At 40.3% G+C, this 27,339-nt stretch overlaps 1 protein-coding gene across 1 annotated transcript in view; it reads right to left on the bottom strand.

Moving 5' to 3' along the window:
• Window positions 1-7,645: 7,645 nt before the first annotated feature.
• Window positions 7,646-27,339, bottom strand: part of kirrel3l (kirre like nephrin family adhesion molecule 3, like) — a 44,805-nt gene continuing 25,111 nt past the window's right edge. Inside the window, exons 2-15 of the mRNA XM_077207872.1 lie at window positions 25,871-26,023; window positions 24,942-25,091; window positions 22,659-22,816; window positions 20,828-20,978; window positions 20,270-20,375; window positions 19,936-20,084; window positions 18,340-18,467; window positions 16,657-16,783; window positions 16,263-16,363; window positions 11,761-11,959; window positions 9,930-10,037; window positions 9,613-9,722; window positions 9,136-9,225; window positions 7,646-8,867 (exon numbers count right to left, since the gene is read on the bottom strand). Of these exons, the coding sequence (XP_077063987.1) occupies window positions 8,370-8,867; window positions 9,136-9,225; window positions 9,613-9,722; window positions 9,930-10,037; window positions 11,761-11,959; window positions 16,263-16,363; window positions 16,657-16,783; window positions 18,340-18,467; window positions 19,936-20,084; window positions 20,270-20,375; window positions 20,828-20,978; window positions 22,659-22,816; window positions 24,942-25,091; window positions 25,871-26,023 (2,228 nt within the window). The 3' untranslated portion in view covers window positions 7,646-8,369. The remainder of the gene's footprint in view (window positions 8,868-9,135; window positions 9,226-9,612; window positions 9,723-9,929; window positions 10,038-11,760; window positions 11,960-16,262; window positions 16,364-16,656; window positions 16,784-18,339; window positions 18,468-19,935; window positions 20,085-20,269; window positions 20,376-20,827; window positions 20,979-22,658; window positions 22,817-24,941; window positions 25,092-25,870; window positions 26,024-27,339) is intronic.

The following is a 27,339-nucleotide window of genomic DNA, read 5'->3' on the forward strand; positions in this document are numbered from 1 at the left end:
TTTTTGTGTTAGTGTGAAACCTACTTTATATTTGATGTCCATTTTAATGATCTAAATAAAATTATTGTTTTACTGGAACTGCGTCTCTGGCTTCATGCATGAACCGAACTTGTGTGCTTCCTGTAAATTTGGAGAGTTACTCATTGAGCTAGTTTAATTTCCCGGGGTGAAACTCCCTGGGTGGCGTAGTTGGTGTTTTCATTAAAATTTAAGACGCTGAACAGGTTAAAAAGGGGCTTCACTTCCCCAAGGGCGAGAAGAAGTTTCCCTTTTACCAACGAAAAGTTTCCACCCGCCACATTTATTAACAGGAAGTCTTACTAGTGATTGCATTGTGTCGAGATATAGGGTGTGAACTCTACAGGGGAGCTCGGGCTCCCCTGAAAACGTGATTCGTGAACTTTTGGGGGGTCTAAAAAAATATTGACAGTTTTATTTTGACGTGCAATTTCAGTTTTGTGTAATGTGATCAACATGGAGTATTATGTGAAAATAGCAAAAATATAATTAATTCATGCATGATGGCGATTTAAACCTAATTCACTTCCATAAAGATAACTATACGCTATTCTTGTCATGAGCATCAATGTGTGGTGGCGCTGCAGTGCAAATTCCGATCATGGTTAGTCCATGTTAACTCAAAGAGTCGTAGAAAAAATATAACGTTGGAGTCCATCGATCTGCGAGCAAAGTCCTTGAAATCCATTCTTGGTTAAAGCATGTTACTCCCAATTATGTGTTGTGGCTGGGTTGTTCTAGGTCTGTCTGACTCTCGATGTATTAGGCCTAATTGAACGGAGGAATTATGGTATTCTTCTGTAGCCTTACAAGTAATTTAAACCTTGTTCAAGTGAACTCAAAACCTATTTATAGACTTATCATAGACTTATCACTTTGTGTCGATAAAGTGTAATAGGGTGAATCCTGTATAGTGCTTGCATATTACACTTGTAGCTGTTAAGTATTTTTGGAAGTCCTTTAAAATTAATGGGTTTCCATAGCGCAGCGCCGCGCATTCCGCGTCCTGTCTGAAAGATGCAGTCCTTGGCACGCGCAAGTGCACGGACACCGTCATTGACCTATTTCGCAATTTTTTTACGTTTGTAATTACAATGGCGTATTTTGCAGCCCAAATACGGTTTAAAACGCCGTATTTGACAGCGCACATACTTTTATGCAGCTACTTATGATGGACTTGTCTTACTTGAGACACTGTTCAAACAGTGTGGGCTAGAAGATTTGATAATTTAAAGGTGGGGTATGTGATTTAGAAAACGACCGGCAGATTTTGAAAATACACAATTCAAATTCTCTTGGTCGGCGTTACGTCACAAATCATGTGACCTGCATAGCAACAAGCTGGCGCCGTGTTTGAAGGGTAAAACAAACCGAAGACAGCCCGAGGCAAATCAAAAAGGTATCTATTCACAGAAGTTTTGCTGTGGATTATGTCAGTTATGGGTACTAACGGACTACTTTGTATTAATGATGCATGATATCTGTGTATGCGAATGTATGTCGCTGGTGAGAAGTGAATGTAATAAAACACTCATGTAAAGCGCTTTGTGACTAGCTAACGTTACTGCTACATGTCTGTGAAAGGCGCTAGCAGCTATATGAATACAGATCTTCTTCTTCTATTACAGAATGTCTTATCCATATATATAGACAGTCTCCTAGCGCCTGCATTGACCAGGTACCACAGAAAGCTGTCGCTTGTAGGTTTAGCATTACAATTTTGTCCCTATCGGCATCCAGCTGAGGCCTGGAAGAACAACCCAAAAGCATGGCCCAGGCTCGAGTATCCAGACATATACAATTACCTCATCAAATCCCCATGTATGAACACCATGTGTACATACCATGTGTCCTACACTTGCAGTCATGTTTAAATACCCATCAAGCATCGATTACATTAACTATGTCGATTTTTTATTCATTAAAAAAAACTGTTCATTCTAAAGCACTGTTACAAAGTGGCTGTAATGAGCTCAGTCTGTCAGTGGCACAGCTTGTACAATGTCAGTGAGGGACACAGTTTTTTCAAAAAAGCCAATAAAGATTAACTGCATAAATGTATAGTTTTTAGGCATGATTCTCGGCGCTTGTTTATCTTCCGCTTTCGTGTTGCTTAATGGCGGGCGCTTGTTTGTTTTACCCTTCGCCGCGTTGCTATGCGCGCGCAGTGCATTATAGGAGTAGAAGTCCCGGATGTCCGACCTTGAGAATGGTCCTACCTTCTTTCCTCCAACGCTGGATCTGACTCCACCCATTCGAAGAACATGGATGTGCAATCATGCACGAGCGAAAACTCAGATGCGCGAGAGATTGTAATGACGATTTACTACTAATCATGGAACCGGCTTTACTGACGAGATGCGCATGCGTCACGACTCTCACGAGCTTTGAGTATGAGGACGAAGGGGGTCACGCGCGATGGGGGGAGGGGGGTATGGTACAACCGTTTGATTGATGAACTTACTGTCCAATGATTCCAGGTGGTCTTGGAAATGATTGGCTGGAGTTTTTCGAGTCCTGCCCGTTCCACAGATGATTAAATTGCTTAATTTTCATTTCAGTGCTTCTAACTCAGGGTTGCCAACTCTCACGCATCTGGCGTGACACTCATTCAGCCTCAATCTCACGGTCTCAGGCTCAACAAAGAAATCTCACGCTAAATTAGACATTCTTCTGTGCTGTATTTTTTTTTTCACTCATGTGCACTAATTTCCGAATTAGCCTACTATAAGCAAGTTCAGGCTCTTAACTACTGATTGGACCACTGCATTTTCTCACCCAGAGAAAAATCGCGGACAAAGAGGACACTGACACCGACAGACTAGAGAGAAGGTTACTTTTGATATGGAACAAATTCTCAGCTGTCAGATTCTGTCAATATTTCCAACGTTTTGGCGCTTTTAAATGTGACAGATCGCTGTAGTGCGTCAGTTCAAACGGCACGTGATACAGTAGGCTACAACGAATCCCCGCTAAGCTTTTTAGTAGAGTGGATGCATTCTACTTAATTATATTCTGAATTTCTGTTATAAAAAATCTTTCTATGAACTTCTAGCAAGCTCATTTAAACCGAGTTGTAAATACCGAAATGCAAGGAGGCCAAACAAATATGAAACTACTAAATATAAATATAAAACCGCCAGTGGCAGCAAGGCACTGTTCTATTGCAATTACTGGTTAATGTTCAACCTATTCTTTTAAAAACACAAATATATATTAAATACCCACACAACTACTACTTTTAGACAATTGCAGTTGTTCTGCTGTGGTGCTGTTTGGAACTATTTTCATTGACTATTGTGTGAATAGCCAGTCATTAACATATTGTTTATTTGCAGGAATTTTTTGTGTATTGGTTTATTTTTCCTCAACTTTTTGTCTCAATTGGCAGTTAATTTTCATTATATTAAAAAAACTATATTTTCCAAATTCTCTTATCCAGAAGTGAAACATTATGTGAATGTAAAGTGGAGCATTATAAATAGAAATATAGGTAGCTTAAATGTATGTGCCATTGTTGGTTCTCATGACATGCTACATTTTAATGTTTTAATGACAGCAATAATTTCTTGCCTTTTAATTTTGCATTTCACGAATGAAGGGGAATGTAAAGCATTAAATCAACCAACGATCAACCAGTTCTCTGAAATAGCTCAGAGGTGCATCTCATGAAGCTTCATTTGGCAAGCATATATAGACAGAGCACAACTCAGTGTTACAAATTTAGATAATGGAAGTACAACAAGGAAACAAACAGGGTCAACAGCCGAGAAGAAGAAGAGGAGTAAAGATGTGTGTGGGGTACGTAGGCAAAACAGTGGAAGAGGTCAAGATTGTGGACATGTTTCTAATGAAATAAGGGCCACTTGCGGACCATGTTCTCAATCTTGACCTTACAACGACTGAGGTGGGTCAAAAGGTACAGCCGAATGTTGGGAGAACAACAGTGTCTTCAACCATTCAAACATTTGTAGACAGAACAGGAATGAAATCAGACATTGTTTTCTGTACTGTAATACTGTATATTTACTGTATTACAGTAGTCCACTTTCATTTTACATTATACAGTAAATATACTTTATAGAGACAATGTAACACACAAACACACACATGTACAGATATTAAATTGATTTCGTGTGTGTGTGTGTGTGTGTGTGTGTGTGTGTGTGTGTGTGTGTGTGTGTGTGTGTGTGTGTGTGTGTGTGTGTGTGTGTGTGTGTGTGTGTGTGTGTATATGTCATTGTGATATAAAGAAAAAGAGAAGACTATAAATATAAATCGTAGCCATAGTTTAAATCTGAAATACACACCGAGTACTATTTTATATTGACAACATGACTAAGCATTGACTATCTTGTTTGTGAACAACGACACAAGGACTTTTCATTCTAATGGATCTGGTGTGTTCATTGGGATACATACTGACTCTTGAGAGATGAACTAAGGATTTTGAGTTACAGGCTTTTCCAGGTAATCCATTGCGTGGTGCTGCTAGTATGGATTATTTTTGAGAAATGCATTTACTGGTTTGCAAATCTTAAGGATGATTCAAGAAATTTACCAAAGTGACTTAGAAAAACTGTAAAAGGACATTCAGGGCAAACAGTATGTGCAAAGGGATTTAGTAAATGGGTGAACATAATTTGATCAAGTACAACGTCCCTGAATCAACATCCTTTTTGATCATGGAGCAACATTCCAATTAGATTTGAAGAATAAATGTACAGTTAAAGCAACACCATGTAGTTTTTCAACCTTCATAATATATTTCCAAGACATGAGAGATGGTACATCGACTTACAATAGGTTGAATGACACGTCTGTCATAGCCTGACAGTGTCTGTATCGCTTTTACTGGCACTACGTAACTTCGGGGTTCGGGTAGTAACCCAAGCACTAAAAGAACTACAAAATTCGACTGCTTTACGGCATATCTCACTTCCCCCACCACCCCCCACTTCCTCAAATTCTGACGTGAGAGCCCAACTAGCTTTTGTTTGCCATCTGTATGTTTTTGTCATGGCCGAAGCAGCAACTAAAACGAAGAAGGAAAAGGTTTTGTCGGAGGAGACTAGAAAGAGAAAAAGGGAGAGTGACAAAATAAAAGGCCGGACGAGGATCAATATTGGCCCAGCGTGAGCTCGCTGACGTGAGCTAAAGGAGGAGGAGGAGTGCCCGACCAATATGGACCTGGCCGTCATGCTGTTGGACTAGTAAATATATTGCTTGCATACTATCTCTATTTTTTCGAATTTGCTGTCTGCCTGGCCATGTTACGGAATCTATCTGGTCCTCCATTTATCTTCATGATAGTCATGTTTTTTATTTATTTTTCTGGTGAAAGTGTCTTGCCTCAGGCTATAATGCAAATCGATTTTTCAAATTTGCAGATTCATCTATGATAGCTTGATATTATAATATTGACGATATATGGCTATTACCTACCACACAAACATTGAATTGAATTAGCATATCCGTTATGTAAAACAGTAGACAAAAGGCTACTATAATGACGCTGGCTTGTAAACGTGAGCTACGCGATCTTTTGGCATTTGAAAAAAATAAAACCCATGAAATTATATTCATTTGACTTGCTGAAATATATTCCAATGTACCTGGGATAAAGACATTTCACACGCAACACTGGCAGTCCGCCCAAGACGCGAGCACTCAAGACGGTATCGGCTTGTCAACAAATGCACGTGCATTTGTTGCAAATGTACTTGAAGTGGTTCCATTTTAGCACAATTTAATATATTAAAATATATTAAAATTGATCTTAAGCATATCTTGAAATATGTTTAATATACTTGACGTTGTTTCAAAATAACACTTTTAATACATACTTTTAATATACTAGGCCTATGTCCAAAGTATGTCCAAAAAAGTACAATTTAAATATATTTTCTTTTCACTGTGCCACAAACTGACCAGATGTTTGAAAAAAATTATATGACCCATTTGTAAATACGTAAATTTGTAAATACTCATCTGTCAGTCACTACTAGAGGTACCCACAACATACAGCGAAAAGTTCCGCATCATTGCCAAAGAACAATGCCAATGAAAACCGGATGTGCCACTAAGCATGTGCGTGAGATGCTATGCCACTGAATGTTACCTCCTCTCTCCATTATGTATCAATGCACTCTTGAGCACTCTGTGGGGTTAATTGTGTATTTTTGGCAGTATTTTTGGCAGTGACTTGTTTGCAAGGGATGATGACAGCTGATGGAATTTACCAGAGTAGCCATCCGGTTTTTTCTCTTTTTTTGCCATTTGTTTAATGCTGAGTATGTGTTTACACCTTCAACACTCCCTGCGGTGAAGCTCGGCATGACATGATGAAATCTGAGAGACTGGGTGACATGACAAGATAATGTTGTCACACAACACCCGCTCCGTCAGCGCAATATTTCGTTGTGTTGGGGGAGACGGCCTGTGCCTTCTATGTTTGATACGCAGACAGCGGGAGGCTTGGGAATCTCATCCGTCTTTATTAAAAACCCTGCTGTCGCCGCGGGAATAAGAGAATCAACATAGGCATCACTGCTAATTTATGTATTCATCAACTCGGCAGCCCCGGTATTGTTTGTCCTCATTCCCTCATGACATTTGACGAGACCCAGCGATGTGTGCCAAACTCACTCCAGTCAGAGCTGATATTATTTGAAATGGTTTTATTTAAATATAAATATGTGTACAAAGTTACAAGCAACAATAGCTCATTTTTTAGCAAATAAAATAATTTGAACATTATTAAAAAAGAAACGGAAGGAAAAAGTCAATTAGTTGTGTAACACTTTTCACCTCTCCACAACTGATAAGTAACATGGGGTAAAAACCGTTGTGAACCAAATAAAGTCAACTCAAAGATATATATGCATTTTAGAATATAAAGTACTTTACAATAGAGCAGCTTACACGCTGTACATTAAGGCTTATATAAAATATAAAAATAAAGACAAGCAATGTTTTGTTTCACGTATCTTACAGTTCAATTTGATTTTCTTTTTAAATCTTTCCAAAGGAGCCAACCATTCAGGCTTAAAGGAAAATGGCAGTATGGAAACCTCCAAATGCAAGTCTCCATGATCGAATTGACGAAGGGTGCAGTAAGCGGTTTCTCACACAAGGAACAAACAGATGAGAAGAAATGCTGAATACGTTCACGTACAAACATCATCTGCATGCAACAGACAGGAGTGAATTTCCCAACAATTTGTACAGTCATTGAAGTGGCTCTAAGTGGATATGGACAGTACTGCATTTTACTTGCTATTTCTTTTCCTGTTTTTTTTTTTTTCTTCTTTGTAAACATGTTGGTGCTACCTGACGGTGTCAGCAATGTCAGCATGACATAACAGTCACCTTGGCACACTCTGTATTTAATAACATACAGTGGTCACGTAAGGAACATTACAAGAGTATTACTGCACGCTGCAAGACCGTGTAGTAATTTAGGTTTGCCGTACATGGCTTGGCTTAAGAAATCATGGTCCCGAAATGGCAACAAATTCTTGAGAGCATATCTTAAAAACACCGCACCTCTAAATTAGCTTATTTGGGGATTGGCCAATCCTGGTTCCATCCAACAGACAGAAATACATTTTATGGATTTTCTCAATTTTTATTATTATTATTTTTATTTTTTAACCAAAGCATTCCAGATTCCAGTTTCCTGCACTGGTCCATTGTGTCTTTACATAAACACTCTCTTGAGAGCCCTACAGCAGTGCAGAAATAAGAAACATCTTAGGGTGAGCGCATGCGCTCTGCCGTCTTCTGCTCCCCTGCTTTGTGGATTGAACTTTGAGCCACTTTGTGTAGGCAAGACATGTTGTCATTGATACACAAATGTGCTTACAATTCCATCAGCATGCCAACAAACACATTTTTTTTTATTACTTTTTTTTAAAACGTTTTATTTAATGTAATTTTGATTGTTTCAGCATAGTGTCATTGGCTTGTCCCCATTTACTTAGGTTAGTTCATGAGGGCACTTCTCCACAGCACTGCTTTCTCTCCAAGATCTAGAAGAGTTAGTGCTGGAGAAATTTTGCAGAAATACAGTGCAACAAATTGACGGAAGTGTTCATTTCCCCAAAAGTTCAGCATTTGGGCGAAGAAAATCAGTAGCTTGAAGGTGACTTCTAAGCTTGAGTGGCACTTCGTAGTTCTTTCGAAAGAAGTTTTTCATCGATCCAACATTCACTTCAAGACAGCAATAAAGGTTTTCCGCCTCTTGTATCTCAGTTTAAAGTTTGCTTAATCCCTCCTGAAGCCAATTCAGAAGAATGTCCTTGTGACACTGATAATGCCAGACCCTCAGTGGGTCTTTTAGGGAGCCTTCACACATGAGTCTGCATGCGTTGCTGCGAGGGCCGCCCATAGTCTGATTGCTGTGATGACACCTGCGAGGATGCGTATGAGAAACGGGAGGAGCTAGATACTTTGCTGGCCTGGTCTGAATGCTCGTATCCGTCAACCTTTTCGAAGGAGGCAGGTTTGACGTAGCTTGTAAAGGCGCGACCGTAGGTAGCGGGCAGATAGGCAGAGCCCGCATAGACTGGCTCCTGGGGGTAGATGGTGGGAGTTTGCTGTTGTTGCTGTGGTTGTTGTGACTGCTGTTGCTCATAGGTGGTGCGTGTGGCAGGGGTTGTGGCGTAACGCTGGGAGAAGTCATAAATCCGAGGCTGAGTGGACTGTTGGCCATATAAGGGGCTCGGTGAGGGAAGCTGAGAGGGAGTGTAGACTGGGCGAGCATTAGGGACATATTCGGAGAAGCCAGTTCTCGTGATGTTGCGGTCCTCGTGAGCCCGCACATTGTAGTAGCCATTGGTGGGATCCTAGGAAAAAAGAAAAAAAAACTTGTCAGAATTTTTTTTAATATTGTACTGAATTAAACAAACGCAAATTATTTCAGTTAGGTGCTAGCTAGAAGTTTGTAATTGACCAATAACTGTAGGCTTTCTTGAACACGATCCAAACTTGTAGTGTAATACAAATATGTTTTCAGCAAGTTAGTGTTATTAAGTACAATAGTTTCTTCAATCCTTTGAAACAACCTTTTGCTTTATATCAGATTAACCATCAGCTCTTTGTGAAATGTAATACCTTGATATCTGATCTCTCATCCTCCTCCTCCTCCAGTAGGTCGCTGTGCTCTGTTCGAGAAGTTCCTGGAGACTCACTGCTGTTGGGAGCCTGAGAGAAGAACAGAAATTTGGGTTAGAGACTGTTCAGTGTCTATGGTATGTTAAATGTCATACACTCATAATTAATAGTGTCCCTAGCTCCTGGTCTTATTGTAAACAAATTATCAGTACTTTACATTTTGGCTCATGTCACTATAAGGCCTCTCATTTTTCTTGACATATTGTTTTCAAGACAAATATAGCCTAAAATGTTGTTTTCTTAGTGCCTATCCAATTTCTATTGGAAATATGCAACTATATTATAGATTTAAAATGGGCTGAGAACACTATTCTTGTTTTTCCTGCAGTATGGCACTTGAAAGGAACATGATGTAAAAGCTATTCCTATCTATAAGAATATTCTGAGCATTTCTGCATTGTTTTGAGAGGGGCTTACCATAGGCTCCTTCACATCCTCCTCATCGTCATTTCCTCTTGCTGCGTTGTGGTCACTGTGTACGATTTGTACGCGGATGTCGCTCTTAGACAGACGTGAGCCCTTTTTGCCTGGGTGAGGAAATAGCGCAGTGTATAGAGATTAATGAGGTGAACGGTGGGAAGATTTCCAGAGAGGTGAAAAGGTCAACACTGCTCCAGGCAAAGAGGTGGCCCCATGATTAACCTCTGTCTAGTTAGTTCGTTTGATTTCTACTGTATCATGTTTTTTGAGGAGAGAATAAGAACTCTCAGATAACATCTGACCTTTGACCTCACCTTTAGCAGTGTGGCGGCAGCAGATGGAAACCAGGGTAATGACACAAACGATGAAGACGCAGCCTCCGCCCACCGATGCTCCAATGATGATTAGCAAGGGGAGGGCCTCTATAAGGGAAACAGGTATTCTTTTAAGCCACTATCTCTCAAATTGATTGAAGACAACCCAAATTCAGGCTGCACATACTTTTCACAGCATTACAAGGTCAGTTACAAAACAAGTGGGTTTAATGATTTTATATTTCGATTATATTGGTCACACCGCTTAGTTCGTCCTTCTACACTTTTTGTCCTGCCATAATCATATTTAGAGGATATAAAAAAATAAATCACCATACATTTTATAGATCCAAAATAGGGTTAATTTTCTTTCCTTTTCTTTTTTTGGTTTAAGCTTTGGGGCTTAAGTATGATTCAGACATGTTCTTGACAGTTATTTGTGAGATGATTTCATTTTCATATTATCAAAAGGTATGCCAGTTCTCCAGGTGATTCAAGAAAGGCTGTCTGCTTGACAAATGCGTTCTACCAGGGACTTTTTTTCCAAGCCACGTCCAAACTCAAGTGCAACATATAGAAATTCATCTAGTGTGATCCGCAGTGGCATCATAGGACCCAGCTATTGTCTCTAATCTCTGGTGGAAGAGGGGTAACCAGACCTGACATGCAGCGAGGCAGCCGACAGTAATCTAATTAGAGATTCCAGGAGATAGCACTGTCTGCCTCTCCAGAGACTTGGCTCTGCTGCCTTGATGCAAATTGCTGGCGAAGACCTTATTTTTGGTGTCTCGCAGTACAAAGGCTCAAGCCATCTACCACGCTCTTAGTCTTATTTAAGCAAATTTAAGATGGTGCACTGTGCATACAAAATGTAACGGCCAGTGAAGCGTCACATACCCATGTCGTACATTGGGTCTTGATTTAATTAATTCAGGCTCAAAATCTATATCTTTGTTATGGAACGAATGTATTCATTAAGTCGACCATCTCCTGATTAAATGATATTGATTTGGTGGTGTATAATTAAGATTAGCATAGGGTTGCAGGGTGTTTTGAAATGCAATCCCTGCCTAGAGTTGACTCAAACTGGATTACAGCTTGTCATGACTAATCCTAAATAAAAGGCACAAACTCTAAGGTGGACAAACCCTACAACTTACTGTCAGTGTTTTAAAATCAACCGTCCTTCAATGATTAAAGCAATGGTGCCAAACAGAGCTTGGCCCATACCCAAATCTAAAACCCCATGCCACTTTTCTCACTTTACTTTCATGTGTTTGCTTCTCACCCCTCCATTTTGACTCTCCCGACCCAACATTTTTCAGATAATTCCCCCAAAAATGTCCTCGCTGATCTGCACTACCAAAACTATGGACACACTTGACTGAATTTATGATTCTCACAGTCTTCAGAATGTTTTGAAGCTACAATGCATAAACGAAGAAGCTTAAATGCATACAATTACTTTTTAGACAAATATAAAGTGTGCCTATGTAAAACTTTCTTAACAAAAAAACAATCAATACTAAATTTAAATTAAATGTTTTTTAAAAGCATCTCAGCACAGAGATGTAAAAGCATGGCCGGTCCACTTCAAAGAAGCTAAAATATAAAATAGTTTAGATTTATTTACCATAAATAATTAATTTGTTTAATCACTACATCATATCCATACTTAATTTCATGTCATTTCATAATTTAATGACCACTACCATTCTAAAAGGTGGAACATGTAATAGTAAGGATTAAGTGTGTCCAAACTTTTGACTGGAACTATATTGCCTGATGAAAGGATGTTTTACACAGGATAATTTGGCATGAGGACCCATACCTTGCTCTTCAAGAGTGACCAGTACTGTGCCTGTACCGAAGCGATTCCAAGCAGTGCAGTTGTATCGAAGCTGGAAATCTTGGGCCAGAGTCTCTGAGAGGATGAGCGAGGAGAGGACCCCTTGGTCACTGTTTACTGTCTGCACAGAGAAACGACCAGAAGAGCCAGATGACAAGATCATGTCCCCAAATGTCCACACCTGAGGAGGAAGAAACAACAAGGTGTAAGGTAGCGTGACAATCTTTTTATCACACTTTAAGCAAGCATGAAATGTTTACAACCGTTACAACTGATTTTATTGATTTGATCATGAAAAGGTAAGAGGGATTCTTGATGTCAAGCAGAAAGTTTGTAATTTTTATTTACAATATGACCAGGAACAAGTATTAAGTAGGGATGTCCCGTGCTGATCTCAAGGATCGGGATTAGGGCCGATTAAAGCTACAATATGTAATTTTTTTCACTGCTAACCCTCTGGGGTCGGCGGTATCGCCGGCGATACCAGCTCACTTTTTTCCTTATCAGTGCAAAAGACACTCAAATTACTCTGTTGATTTTGATCTTACATATAAGTGCTGTACATCATTACATCCTGTTAAGTGTCTATTTTTTTGTGGGTACTCACAATAAAAACAAAGTGTTGTGCTTTTCGTCAAATAAAGAAAAATAAACATGATGCGCATTTTACCTTCTCTCGTCAGTGAGGTCCATTCTGAAACGCATCCGAAAAATGAACTGTAACTCTGTCAATACTTGTCACAGAGATAAGAGATTTCTCTATATGAAGCTGAAATTCTCTTCTTTTAAATGAAGTAATTTATATAAATAAACAAATATTCTCAATTTATGTAATCTGTATGAAAAGAGAGAGATGTCAGTATTTTTCTTTCCAGCTCATTATACCTCATTAATGTGCCACGCCCACGGAGAGCGCGCGGTATTCAAACGCAAATGATCTAAGGCAAGCCATTCAAACGTGCCAACGCCCACCAGCTGGATTATAAAATCATGTTTAGTAAGTTTCTTACTACCACTGTGAACACAGCGTATCCCTACCCTTTGAGTAATAATACTATAATAACCTAATAACCCTAATCTAATAACCCTGGAAAATGTACCAGAAGTGCTGGTAGTTTCATTTCAAGGAGCAACGGATCCAGCTGATGTAGTAAGTCATTTATTCTTAAGTGCTTTGTTCTAATCACGATATTGAATAGTGTCTATAAACCGCAAAAAGACTGTTTAAATATGAATCGCGTGTCTGTGTGTAGGCTAAATGATGAATGAACGGCACAGGCCCGCGCGCTTTGTTTACTACAGTTATACAGCGCGTATCTATGCCGTTCATTCACTCTCGCATCTACATTAGTAAACATGTTATTAAATTTACATGAACACATCAAAACTATATTGCTATAGCCTACTAAGATGAGTAAAAATAGACTGAAATATGTTGAAATAAAATGTCTGTATAAGCAACAAACTGCAAATTAACATGTATATGCTAATATATCATACGCAATATGTTACAGACTAAATATGAATGTTTAGACAAGATTTTGTGATTAGTTTTGGATAGATTATAAAGTTTTGACTGTAAAAAAAGACTACTGTCACATTAAATAGGTAAGCTTTTGTTCACCAATTTCTGCTCATGTTAAATATACTAAAAGATGTTTTGTCAAAAATAAAGTAGGTATATTGAATTATCAACTAGATGTTATTTTAGTGTTTGTTCCAATATTCAAAATAATGAATCCTTACCTTTTTTAATACCTATGATAAAATGTATACTTTTTACAAAGAAAGAATACACTTGAAATATTGTTAAAATTGTAATTGTTGTTGTAATTGTAACCTATTTGTAATTGGTTACAATTTCTAATTGTAAAATATGTATATATAGATAATTTCTTTTGTCCTTGCAGTCTTTGGGACCCTGTGACACTCCTGTGTGAAAGGGCTATATAATATGCAGCTCATTATGTATGTGGCACATTATCCGGCCTTTGTCTTCTCAGCTGTGAACATGTCTCCACGCATATTGCCTTTCCAAACAAAAGATGTCTTATAAAATTTAAATCAATGTATTGTTTTGTGTAAATGAGTAGGCAGGATGATTTTCAGATCATTTTGAAGCAAAAACTCTAGGCAACAATGCCCATTAGTCAAAATTCTTGTAGACACATATTTAGTATGTGTTTTGTGGCCTTATTTCAGACACTTTAAGTTTTAGTTTTTTCAATAACCATGCATAAAAAATATTCTCTCAAAAATACAAACATGTACATACATGTTGCTCACATATTACGGTAGCCCCGTTTGTGCTATATAGAGTGAATTTACAACTTTGCCATTAACATGTTTATAAATAACTGAAAATAGCACAACTGTCAGAGCATGTCAGAACACCTCCAGGACCCAGAAAACCCGTCAGACCCCTGAGGCTGCTAAGGATCGCTAACCTCTATAGCCGAAATCACACTATGCAAATGATTTTTGGAAATTTTATTATAAAAATCTTACATAATGTAGCTTTAAGCATTTTTTTAACTGATCGGTATCGGCAATCTTAAGCCCGATCCTTTATTTTAAAACGGATGCACAATGCGTGTTGTGCAGTAGGTGGCGATATGCATCTTCAAGTGGGTTTTCCAACTGGTGACCGCCATTAAACGGAAAACAAGAAGCTCAAATATGCATGTGTGACACGCGAGAACCAATGAGTTTTGTTCTAGCGTGTCACATACACACGTTCAAGCTTCCGTGTTTAGCATATTTGAGGTGCACTTTTGTATGGATATCCCTTGAAAGTCATTTATTGACTGTTTATTGTTATCTGCCGTCAGTCTATCTGAGATGTCGTTGCCATAACGCGTTGCTGTGGGTTGTGTCTTGCTTCAGACTTAACTGACAGACTGATATTCTGACACTGCAAGCTTCATGCTTTCTAACCTTAAAACCACTATTTTTCCCTTTTGTAACAATCATTTTGCGTATTGTACATAAAAAAATGACAAGAAGTTTATATCAGTAGTCCAATTTTTATAATTGTGACCACACAGTCTGTTTATGTCTATGATTGTAACGTTTACATCTACCAATGTCTTTATACAGTATGTGCATATATATATATATATATATATATATATATATATATATATATATACAGAGAGAGAGAGAGAGAGAGAGAGAGAGAGCATCTTATTATTAAAATATATAGGCGTGTGTGTGTGTATAGGCCAACAAATATAATTACTGTAGTAGTAGTAGTTATATTGGAATCACTCATATTTTGCTAATTGATTTTTTTTACAATTTACATTTGAGCCCCTGAGAAACTCTCTGCACATCCCTGTATACATGGGATTGATTTTAATACCTCTAATGTACTTGAAATTTGCTCCAAGCACTAAGAAAATACAAGTATCAGATCGGGACTCTATTTCGACAGATATTCAATATTCGGATCAGATCAGGGGCACAAAAAACAACCAGCAGGTGGCATTTTGCGCATAAAAGAATTAAGGACATGCATATAAACAATTGTCAACCCAGTACTAGACATTCAGTATCTTAAACTTAGTGTCAGAGATTAGAATTTTTCTTGTGCTCGCTGTCATGTCGAGTTGGTGAACCAACAGTGTTGTACCTCGGCTTGAGAAAAAGAGCTTTGTGAAAAAGCGTGTAGGGAAGACAAGTAGCTCCTGTCTAGCAGAAGGTCAGTCTGAAATCTCAAAGCTACTCAGAGAGAGAACAAGCCATTGTTTCTTCACTTCACCTTTCTTGCAAAGAGGTGAAATAGCATGTCAGAGAAGTCCTCCCTTGACTGGCCTGAGGTGAAGGAATAACAGGCAATAACACCCTGAATCCCCACCTGTCACTGTTTCCAGGATCAGATTTTTTTTTCCTCACTGATTCCTTCTTTGCATCATTGCTTTTAGTTACCCTTGCTTCCATCTGTCCCTGTGTATCTCTACGCTTCCCCCTTCTTCTCGATGCCTCTCCAACTTAGACCCTAATTATCCACTGAAATGCCTTCCCACGTACTATGAGGTCATGGGAGGTCAGCAGTGCTATGCACTAATTGCTCGTCGTTGGAAAGTAGCCTGGATGGCCGGAGGTCTTCTCTGCAGACCCTGGCATTAGTGCAGTTCGCCTCTGCACGCTTGAGGGTGGAAGAGGTGAGATACAGGATCAGCCCTCCCATCGAGCGCTTTCTAATAGGGGAACGGGGTTATGTGGCTGCGCGAGTGTATATTTGTGTGGGTGTCAGATATGGAAAGACGGGGAAAGAGAAACAGGAGCAAGGAAAGAGAAGACTCGCATGAGCTATTGGTGGAGGGAGCGGGGAAGGGAGCTTGAGCGTGTGATGTGCACACACAAAAAAAGCACCTGCTCAAGGCAGAGGCTCACAAACAAGCTTGTCAGAAATAAGGCTAGACTACGCATCAGATAGCTAGAAAACACACACAATAAGAAATATGAGAAAGTATACTTACAATCTTGTCAGGAGGAGGGCTGCTGCCCACCAGACACTCCAGCTTGCCCTTGGAATGCTTGACGGCCTGCTGCGCGGCCTCAGCCGTGATGATGGGAGGTCCTGAAGTGTTTGTGTGAGAAAGAGAAACATAGATGAAGAGAAATCCTACTTACTACGTCCAAGCTGATGGTCCTTGTGCACTCAAGACTAACTGCATGAGTCATGCACATAAAAATAAAGCTCATAAATTAAGGGAGCAATTCACTGATTAATAGTAAAAATTACAGCTTCTGCTCCAAACCCTAGTAAAAGAATCCAACTCATGGTTTTGGAACAGAGCATATTATGGATAAAATCTGGAAAATACGAGAGAGAAAAAAAATAAAAAAGATAAAAAGACAGCATTTGGTTACCATTGACAGTTAGAGTCACATCTCTCTCGGCCACACCTATTCGAGGCACGATGGCTTTGCAGGTGTACGTCCCAGAATCCTCTTGGGTGACTGCCTTCAGCTGCAGGGTGTTACTATTACTGAGCACCTGTTAAATAAAATGAACAAGAATAGCCTGTGTTCAGATCTGTTGCTATACCAAGACATTTCTCATCAAGTGACCACAGATATAAACATCAGGTAAGAGCTTGCCACAAACCACATGTCAATAATTTATGCCAACAGATTACCACACACCAAATATAACTATACACTATCTTTCAAATGTCTGTATGACAGTGCCTGTCTATATGTGTTTGTTATATTGATGTTTTTCTCTTCCTGCTAAAGTCTTATCTTTCTAGCAAGTTGTGGAATGAAAATCGTTAATATTGTCAATATTTCCCCAGAATGATTGGGAAGATTGTGTAGACACACAGCATGATTTTTTTGTTTCAGACAGATCAATCCATGGCCCTCAGAGATGGCCCCATTAGCACCAGTCATCCATTTTGTAGTTGGTGGCTCACACAAGAGAAAGACCAATGCCACCAATACCAAGGGGAAAGCATTGACTCCGCCTGTAATTTCGTCTGCAGCAATCTTAATTACTGTCTAAAGCGCTCCAGCCTGGGTCCTCTGAGTCAACCCACTGCTCTAATTAAACCTACGACAATGGCAGTGCAAAAATTTCCGGAAAGTGAGCAGATACTTGTGATCCTTCGCCTCTAGTGCACACACTGTGGTCACTTGTTAGAAGCCATTGATCATTAGAGCACCCTCTTTCCCTTCCCCTCCTTCCCCTCTCGACGCCGCCAAACTGTGATTAATCCGTTTAGCACTCGCCTCGATTTTTCATTCGCCAGCACTCATCGAATTAGCCAATTAATCCATATCTTGTGGCGATGAAGTAAACGCTCTACTTGTGGATCAGATCGGCCCATACTCAGGAAGGGCAGGGTGGAGGGATGTAGTCATGGCAAAATTAACTGATTGCCTCATCAGAACCTTCTGGCTTTTCAGCCTTAGCCTCCCACTCTTTCTCTCTCTCTTTTTCCTTCCTCTCTCGCTTTTTGTTTGCTTTCTCAGGCTCTTTATGAAATCTGATTAAGCAGCAGCAGAGAAACACTTACAGCAGAATAGGCTGATGCATTTCACACCCCTTCTGGAGCTAAACTTTCATTTTAGGCTAGCAATCACTTTATCCATTTGCCATATTCTTGTAAATGCACCGTAAACAGAAATGTCATCCATTAACCATCCAGCTCTGAGCAGAAAATCATTTGATCGTTTCTGTACAGACAGGGGTTAAATTGGGGTTTTGGAGGTGGGGGAAATCTGGTGTTGATTCTGGTGCCATAAACAATTAGATATGACTTGATCATTAATATACTTGTTAATGTAGTGAACCTTTTTTGAGTTAACAACTTGCTAAATGGAGATGGAATATGTGTACTGGATCAAACAAAAACTGGGCTGGATTAACAATGGATTGTCAAACAAAACAAAAGGCGTTCTGAATCATTGCGACCCAATCATTCCATATGCTAATAGAAATCAAATTAAATATAACACTTGTAGAATGATTCAAACAGGATTGCTGTGGCAGTTGTTGAACAGATGGTATGTCATTTTTAGAAAGAAGAAGAGAAGAGGTCACCATACCACACTGGATCCTTGTTTGGTCCAGGCCAGAGTGAGGGGAGGGTTGCCCGTCCACGAACAAGTGAATGCAGCATCCATCCCTATGTCCACTGTCTGGGGTTTTGGTTCTGTCAGCAACCTGGGACCAACTGCAAATGAAAGATGTGGATTCATATTGTGTTCTTGTACATTTCATTACAGTGTGTTTTTGTGTGCGCAAAACAAGAATGAAGCCCATTACACTGTTCTCATCTGCAGTCTTATTAAGGGAAATATTCTAGAATACAAGTAGGAAATAAAGGTCATTCCAAGAAAAGATTGTGGGAGGTACGTATGTTTCTATATTTTTGAAGGAAAAGATATGACTGTGTATTGTTTACCTCTTGTATATGAAAATGTATCATGCAGTGCCACGTTTACAATATTTAGGAGGTTGATTATACCTAACACTGCCGTTAGACTGTACTGAAAGAAAATATATCTTATTTAACAGACACTTCATGTCTAAAACGTCCACATGAAGACCAAACTACATGGCCAAAAAAAAAAAAGGTGAGTAGTTTATCTAGCACTTGTAATACAATGCATCTTATAGTACAACAAACCCTATCTTGCACCCGGCGCAAATTACTTTGTACACTGACACATCTATCATTCCAATTTTTCACACGCGCAAAGCGGACTTTTCCCTCCACAGACACACGTCGGTTAACTAAGAAATACACTTGCGCTCCCCGGGGCGGTTCAGCGCAAAGAGGAGGCGTGTTCCGGCGCAAACTTTCCCTCATGCTATTTTGCTGTTCTATAAAACAATTGCGCCACTGACCAGAAAAAACCTAGTCTAAAGTCAATGGCGCGTTGCGCGTACATTCAGATGCTATTTTAAGCGCGCATGCTTGGCCATAATACAGAGTGTGAACAACGCGCATACACTGTAGATGATTCTCTCATCTACACAGATGCATTTAACTTTTTGCAAATGATACATTATTATAAGGAAAAATATTAAAACACGAGGGAAATCATTGTTGTGTCCATGACGATGGGGAAAATAGGCATAAAGCTTACACATTTACCCAAATTATTATATGCATGTTTAACCGAAGCTAATTTGGGTGGTTTTGTCCCAACCCCAATGTCACTTCTCTTTCTTTTACGGCCCTGGCGAGAACATCGATCTCCTCGGCTGAGAACCGATTCTGAAGCGCGCCTGGTAAATGCGCCGTTATAATAGTATTGCGCCATGGAACAAGTGCACCTCGTTCATCATGCTCTTAAAGGGAATGTGATGTAAAGCTGTTATTGGTTTATTTCCCGTTACGCCCAAACCACATCTATGCATAATGAAGCTACTTCAGACCAACCCCTTTTAGATTTGCGCCAGGCGCAAGAGGCATTTATCCCGCCGGGAAAATAGCAACAGCGCCGGGATCCGTCCACAAAGTTACTTGCGCTTTGCGTTTTGACACTTGTGTTTCAGATCGTTAAAATAGGGCTCTATAGCTCTCTAAAAAAAAAGTAATTTGAGGGAAAAAAGACAGAAATAGAGATTTAAATGTCATTACACAGGCTGGCGGACCAATAGAGCTTTGTTTTCTTTGGCAGAAATGTACTTACATTGTACATCCACCAAGGTGCTGACATTAGTACTTCCTACTGAGTTGGACACCTCGCAGGAAACTGGGTCTGTGAAGTAAGAATGATCTACGGTCACCTCCAGGCTGTCGCCATTGGCCTCTGAGATAGGAATCCCACCTTTGGACCATCTGTTTGAAACAATGATATTTTTACAATGAAAACTATTATTAACACCAAACATTGAAGCAACTGTGCACAAAGCATTTGATCTGTAATTTATATCCAATTTGGGGTTTACCCTCAAACCCAAATCTGATGGAGTGGATAATCTGGGATTATGCAGTGAGTCTGTTGTGATATTAAATGTGCTTACCTGTAACCTGTGATCTCAGGGTTGGCAGAGGCAGAGCAGATGAACAACACTTTTGCTCCCTCCATCACCGTCTGAGGCTGAACAGACAGAGTCACAGACGGAGGATCTGGAAGGAAACATTCAGGATTAGATTCACTGCAGCAATAGAGGCTTTACAAATCCTTCCCAATGACTTTACTGCCAAGCTCCAGGTGTGTAAATCTAAGTCACAATCCTTTTATAAAATCCATTCCCTGTCAATTACACATTTTTTTTTACCATAAAAAAACCTGCTTCTCTATAGATAATTCCATAGTTCCTTGCAAAAATTCTCACATTTATAGAATCACTAATCTTATTCTGAAACATTGCTCTCAGTTATATTTTTTATGTAACAAAACATTTTTTACGTGCTAAACTTTTTCACGTTAGAAAACACTAAGTAACCATTGTTGTTTTCAAGTATTCAGTATACAAATAAAAAACATGTGGCCTCTACCTGCAAAATTAAAGCACCACACTTTCTGCATCACAGACAAGACTATTTAAAAAATATATATATATATAAATAATACTCACGCTGAACATTGATGGTAACCGAAGTTTGGCGACCTGCAGGGGCGGCTGGGTTTAGGACCCTGCAGGTGTAGGTACGTCCAGAATCGCTGTCCTCAGGCACCATGGGTAGCAAGCTAACCGCTGTTTCTCTCTTTCCATCCTCCATCAAAGTCTGAAAAGACAGTAATACAGTGTGAAAACAGTTAAAAAACTGAGACCGTATCAGTGCTGGTGGAACAAATTGCTGTAGCCCTCTGAAAATAGAATGCCTCAATGAAATGTTCTGAAAATAATGTCATAGGCAGCTCTCAACAAAACTAACTGTAATTTCTATTAGGTGCGACAGCCTTTGAATTCAAATAAGAAGAGGCATTTGACAGACAGCATGGCCACTGAAATGTTATTTCGCCCTAATGGTTGGTGTACTTCAGATACAAAACACAGCTGTTTCTCTTATCTTGTTATCACTGTTAAAATCACACAGACATGATAATCCTAATCTAATTGTCCTATATTTCCTGATGCAAGTCCTAATTTAATAAGGAATTCCCATGATGCCAGTAATCACATTTGAGCTCAACTCTGTGCCAGCACTGTAGGTTGAGCATTGCAGAGAATTAAAGCCGCCATCAGTTTAGTGAGGCAGGTGTGCGTTTGTGTTTTACAACGATGCCGTTTTCCCAAAGATCTGTCTATCAGCTCTTCCTGCTGCACATCATCTTCGGAATCTATTTATTGTGTGAAAGAAATCAATACACCTAAGTAGGGAGAGGTGTACAGTCTAGGTGAATTGCTGCCCGATTAAACTATAAGACAGCCTTAATAGAGGATGAGGCGGAGTTTTAGATTTGGGAGGTTTGGAGGGGTGAAAGACACAGTGCTGTACTGGGGCAGGAGCATTATGGGAAGACAGTTCCCTGGAGAGCCTGGGGCGAATCGATGGCAGGTCACACGCTTAACCTCCGACGCGCTGAATGCATTTTCACGCTAGATCGAGTCATGATGCCGCCTGTCATCAGCCTTCCACTCACTGTCCTTTTATTTTTGCTCATCTGCTCTCTCCAACTACTCTGTCTACCTTTTTCACATTCCTTCACTTTGTTCTGTGTGTCTTTATGTGGCTTTTCATTTCATTTTTTCAAATCAAAATGGCTTTGAGTTTTCTACCTCACTCTTAAACAAGCTTCTCCCGTGGTCATTTTTCCCTCATCTACTTTCAGAGTTTCATCTGTCTTTCTTTTTTCTCTTGCTTTCCTCCTCTTCCTTCGATTCACTGCTCACTTTTCCCCCTTTTAAACGTGTCGTTTAGTGTCATTTAGCGTGGTCAGAGAGCATGACAAATGTGACACTTTCGCAGTTGCACCCGGTTCATGCTCCACTGCACTTCCCATTGTGTTTCGGCATTGTTGTGGCTGATTTCCCCTCCTCTCCCACCCTCTTCCTTTCTCTCTCTCTCTCTCTCTCTCTCTCTCTCTCTCTCTCTCTCTCTCTCTCTCTCTTTTTTTTTTCCTCTCTCACTCCCTCTCGCCCTCCTTTGCTCTTTCTCTCTCAGCGGAAACTGTATCAAACCCTTATGCCTGTCTGAGCTTTGACATGCTCCAGTTATGCTCGAGTATTAGAGCAACAGCGAGAGTGAGAGAAAATAGAGGCACAAAAGGAGGCAGCTTGCGGTGGGGTGATGAGGATGAGACATACAGAGATTGAATTCAAGAGTTTTCGCAACTTTGCTTGTGCACTGTGAGATAGAATTAATGTGAAGGACAGGTAAGAGGCAAGACAGATATCCTAAGTTGTAATCAGCCATAGTGACTGTCATGCCTGTCAGTAAAGACTGATGTGTCCACAGCCTCACCTTTGAGTAGATGGCATCGTGCATTATCTCTCCATCTCGGTACCAGGTAATTTCTGCGGCAGGTTTGGCTCCAGATGCCCGGCATGTCAGGTTATGAGGGGTGTGGGCTTTCAGTCGAACAACTGGCCCTCCTTCTACTAAAGGATCTGAAGGTGGCACTGAAAAAAAAAAAAAATTATTTGGGAGAAAAAACATGAAGGGCATATTCTACTTGCTTTCACCTGCCATTTAAAGCCATCACATGTTGAAGTCCAAACAATTTCAACCCAATTAGCCTGAGAAATTTGCCGAATCACTATGGAAACCCACAAGTGGTTCGTTGAAGACATTGTGATAAATCTGGCAATGACCAATGTGAGACTTGGATTTGTGCGGATAAATCGTAAAATGGATCTGATCTTCATCTTTTCGTCCTATTGATGATATGTTGTTTGTTATTTTACACAGTATAACGGCATATACTACATGGAAATTCCATATACACTAGGGCTGGAATGTTTTTGAAAATTAATATTTTGTCGGTTAATCAACATAATGCTAAATTCACTTTTAAGTGTCCTAAAGACCAGTAGACTATTCAGTTCACATCAACTCTACCAAAGATTGTTCAAAGTGTAGTGTATTGTACATGTATAAATCCATATCCTATCCTCTTCCTGACTGGAGTTCAGAAGCATTTAATTTAGATGGTTTGACCTATACAGAACAGGCTGGTAAATGGACAGAGAGATTGAGAGAGATAGGCTCTTCATGAAAAAGGTTAAGACAGTACTCGTGCCCTTTTAACATGGCTGAGATTTGATATTATGAGTCTATTTACAGGCACTCTGCCTCAGGCCCGTTTCATCTGAATTACTGATTTGTTCATTTGTTTGCATGCCTGTGTGCAAGCCTTAGGCAAATAGTGTCTGCCACTTTTGATGAAGGTGTCCATCTCGCAGTACGCACAGATGCCTGCAATAAAATAATCTTTCTGTGGTACACTCTTCCGTCTGTCCTGCTCATTTTCTCCGAACCAATTTCTGTTTTTGTACTAGAATTGTCAGAGGTCTTTTCGCTGGTCTTGCCCAGGCGCTAATGGAATCCGTGCGCGAGGTGATTCTAATTTCCATGCGGATTCCCTCGACTGCACTCCTGCCGTTGACTTTTTTGACTCTGTTGGATTGCTTTGGTCTCATCCGGCTGCATTGATTTCCCCACATGCCCCTACATGCACGTACACACATGATCGCTCACATATACGTACACACACACCTCTTTCCCTTCATGCAGGAGCTGGCATATTCGCTACACTCTAGTCAGGTAATTCAAACAGCAGGCCAAACATCGGCAGTGTGCACAAAGGCTATTGTTGTAGCCCTACTTTTCTTTGGTGAGTCTGTGTGGGTGTACCAACTTTGTTCAATTAGAGACAGAGTTCTTGTTATTTTGCAGTACCAAACTCATTCTCATAGCACTAACTCTTTAACGTCCATAATTTTTAGCCCATGATATACTAATGCTATGGGGGGAATCTGTGTTTTTCCAATTCTACACAACACAGCTTTGTCCAAGTTGGGCCACCAGGTGTCAGCAACGCAGCACTGAGCTGAAATCCCCAGTGACCCCCCCCCCCCCCCCCCCCCCCACTCCCTCAGTCTCCCCCCTCTACCCCTGTCGCTAAATGCCGGAGAGTATGTAGATCAATCATATTGCGTTAATGTAAAAGCAGCCCTGTGGTTGATGAATTCTGTGAGTCACTGTAGAATGTGCTAACTGTGCATACTTTGACTTTTAACCATTCACGCAAGTCATTTGTGACTACTGCAATCACATTTCCTTGGCCCTTCACTGTGTTAAGTGTCAGAAGGCTACAGAGAGAGGGGGAAAGAAACAGTGAGGAGGGGGATATTTTTTCAGGGTTATGTTGACTTGGTTTGATAAAAAAAAAGAGTCCTGTTGTGGAATGACTTATGATTGCATGGGGGTGGGATCTCTGAAGTGTTTATGTGTAGCAGAGAAATTTGCAGTGTTACGAATTTGAGGCAGTATTTTAAATACTGTTAATGAAATTGGGGACTATGAGGAATGCTCTATTCCCCCCGCTTTTAATCAGTTGCAGAAGAGTTATATTGCAGTGGTTTCTTCTCACTCTCAATCACACTCACTCATATCACACACACACACACACACACACACACACACACACACACACACACACACACACACACACACACACACACACACACACACACACACACACACACAAAAACACACACACACACACACACACACAGTTCTTACCCAGCACCGTCAGTTTGGCTCTGTGTGATCGCAGCCCAGCCTGCGTGGCTTGACACTCGTAGACTGCATCATCGCCTAGCTCAGCTGAATCGATCACCAAGCTGTGCTCACCTGATAGCGGGTCTCCAACCAGAGAGTAACGTACCCAACCTGATCCACACAAACAGCACTGTTAGACATGTGCACACAGATATTGCCATCACAGGTAGGGCTAGTTTTGAGATCCAGTTCTATGTGCATTAGCATCTTTGTGTCACTTTGGATCAGCGGCAACATGTGAGATGCCTCGCTCATGCAGCCAGCATAGCACACAGAGATAGCCTTAACTGTCCACGTTGCTAATTTCAAAGCTGCTGGGGGAATCATATTAAATGTCAGTGCGTGACATGAGCGGTGATTGATTCTCCACCTCAGCCCGAGCAGACGGCTGAAATGATTAGACAAATTAAACGCTAGTTTGCATTAGCCGCAGTGTTTGTTTGCCTTCCCGTTACTTCAGTCAATAGAGCCTAGGAAGTAAGGCTGTGACATTACTCAAACACACATTCACTGCAGAGGAGGGATGCTGCCCTTTACCTGCCAATCTATGATTAGTTTTATCTCGCAATTGTTAATTGGAAAGAAAAAGATGAAGATAAGAGGACACTAAGCCTTGGTAAATGGATTTCAATACGCATTGTGTACCTCCTGGGGGAACAGCATCATTTCTGCCTTGCTACTTGCTCTAAATTTGGTTGACATATAGGAAACTGGGTTTCTAGCTAATAACAAACCAGTGCACCATTTTGAAACACCTTGAAAATTAATTACTTTGACTTATTTTTTTTTCCTTTCAACTCAATTTTTAAAAGTGACTTGATAATGAAAAGCACTGTTAAATGGAATGACTTTTAACCTCACTGTTCGTTTAGCTTTTGAACAACTCTTACCAGGTAGGTCTCGTTCACCACCCAATGCCAGGCCATCTTTGGTCCACTGCACCATGCCCCGATATCCCACAATCACACAGGGCAAGGTTACTGATTGGCCAGCAACAACTACTTGGTCCTGGGGCTGCTGGGAGAAGTAGGCTGCTTGAGAAACTGCAGAAGGAAAAAAAAATACTTTTGTTGTTGTCTGATATTGTAAACTATGTATAATAAGCACACCATATTCCATTATCTTCTTTGACTTGTTCTTGAAAGCAACACCATAAATGTGAGTGCTGCCACCTAGTGGACCCTGCTGTCAATGAATTTTATATCACTGAAAACTGAAGCATCCTTAAGACTTCATAATAGTATACAAATTCAATGATGTGCTTCAATCACATCCTGTTTGCATGCCCACAGCATTTACTCTCTTCCAGTCATATTGAGCTTTTCTTTAAATGCAGAAGTGGCAACTTTCTTTGCATCAGTCTGCCTACAAGGCTGGCTCTCTGAAATAGACCAGGAGCTAGTTGGATTACCATGGTAAACTACAGCAAGGCTCTCCCTCCTAATGCTGAAGCCTATCTGTCATTTTGCTCTAACCAGTCCAGCTTTCAGGTCAGTGATTTTGTACAGGGAGAGAGATGGGAAAGCACAGAACACATTAGTGCGATAGTATATTAGCGCTGAATCAGCAAGAGCCATTCCAGCTTGCATTCACCATCTCTCTGCAGCTGGTAATACTCTCCCAGTTACACAATGAAACACAATTTTCCTTGCAGTACCCATGCACTGGGCTCTAGGAACATATTACTCTTTCACACTGATCTAAAACCATTTTGCCTACCCAACACACTCTTTTAATTGAAGTTTCACAACTGGTCACACACTGTGCTAGTTTTTTTTACCAAGGCCAGTGAGTGGCATTTCGCTAACTGATTGATGCAGAAAAGGCTAATATTGCATCATCTTCTGGTTGGAAGAAAAAGGAACAGTCCATAACACATTTTATAACATTTTGATATTCTGAACTTGGCAAGGGGTCTAGGCGTCAGCTGGTCATGACTTATTTAACTCTTTCGTATGCCCATATGGCAACCTGCATAGAATGACATGGAAAGCAATGCCCCGTTGAGCCAGAGAATCTGTTACTTCTTACCAGGGTGGGGGAAGTGCTGTTTTTTAGTAAAATTGTTGGTTAAACAATCAAAGGAGCTTTCAGCGTCCCATGAGAGCCATCCGTCGGGGGCTGAAACAGGCACCTGCCACCGCACTGTCTTTCCTCTATTTTGGCTTTGCTGCTATATTTCTTTCTCCTTTTTAAACACTTTTTACTCTGTTTTTCCTGCTTGATTTGCATAGAAGCTCTCAAGATAAATGTGTCCAGACTAAACAACAAACATCCATCTCGCTCTCACTATTCCAATCACTTTTATATACACACATGGTCTTCTTACACACATTTCTGTGTTTCTCCATTGCAAGAG

Source organism: Siphateles boraxobius, unplaced genomic scaffold, assembly GCF_051911475.1.
Source record: "Siphateles boraxobius isolate OS27281-9 unplaced genomic scaffold, OSU_SipBor_1 6, whole genome shotgun sequence".
Classification (NCBI taxonomy): Eukaryota; Metazoa; Chordata; class Actinopteri; order Cypriniformes; family Leuciscidae; genus Siphateles; species Siphateles boraxobius.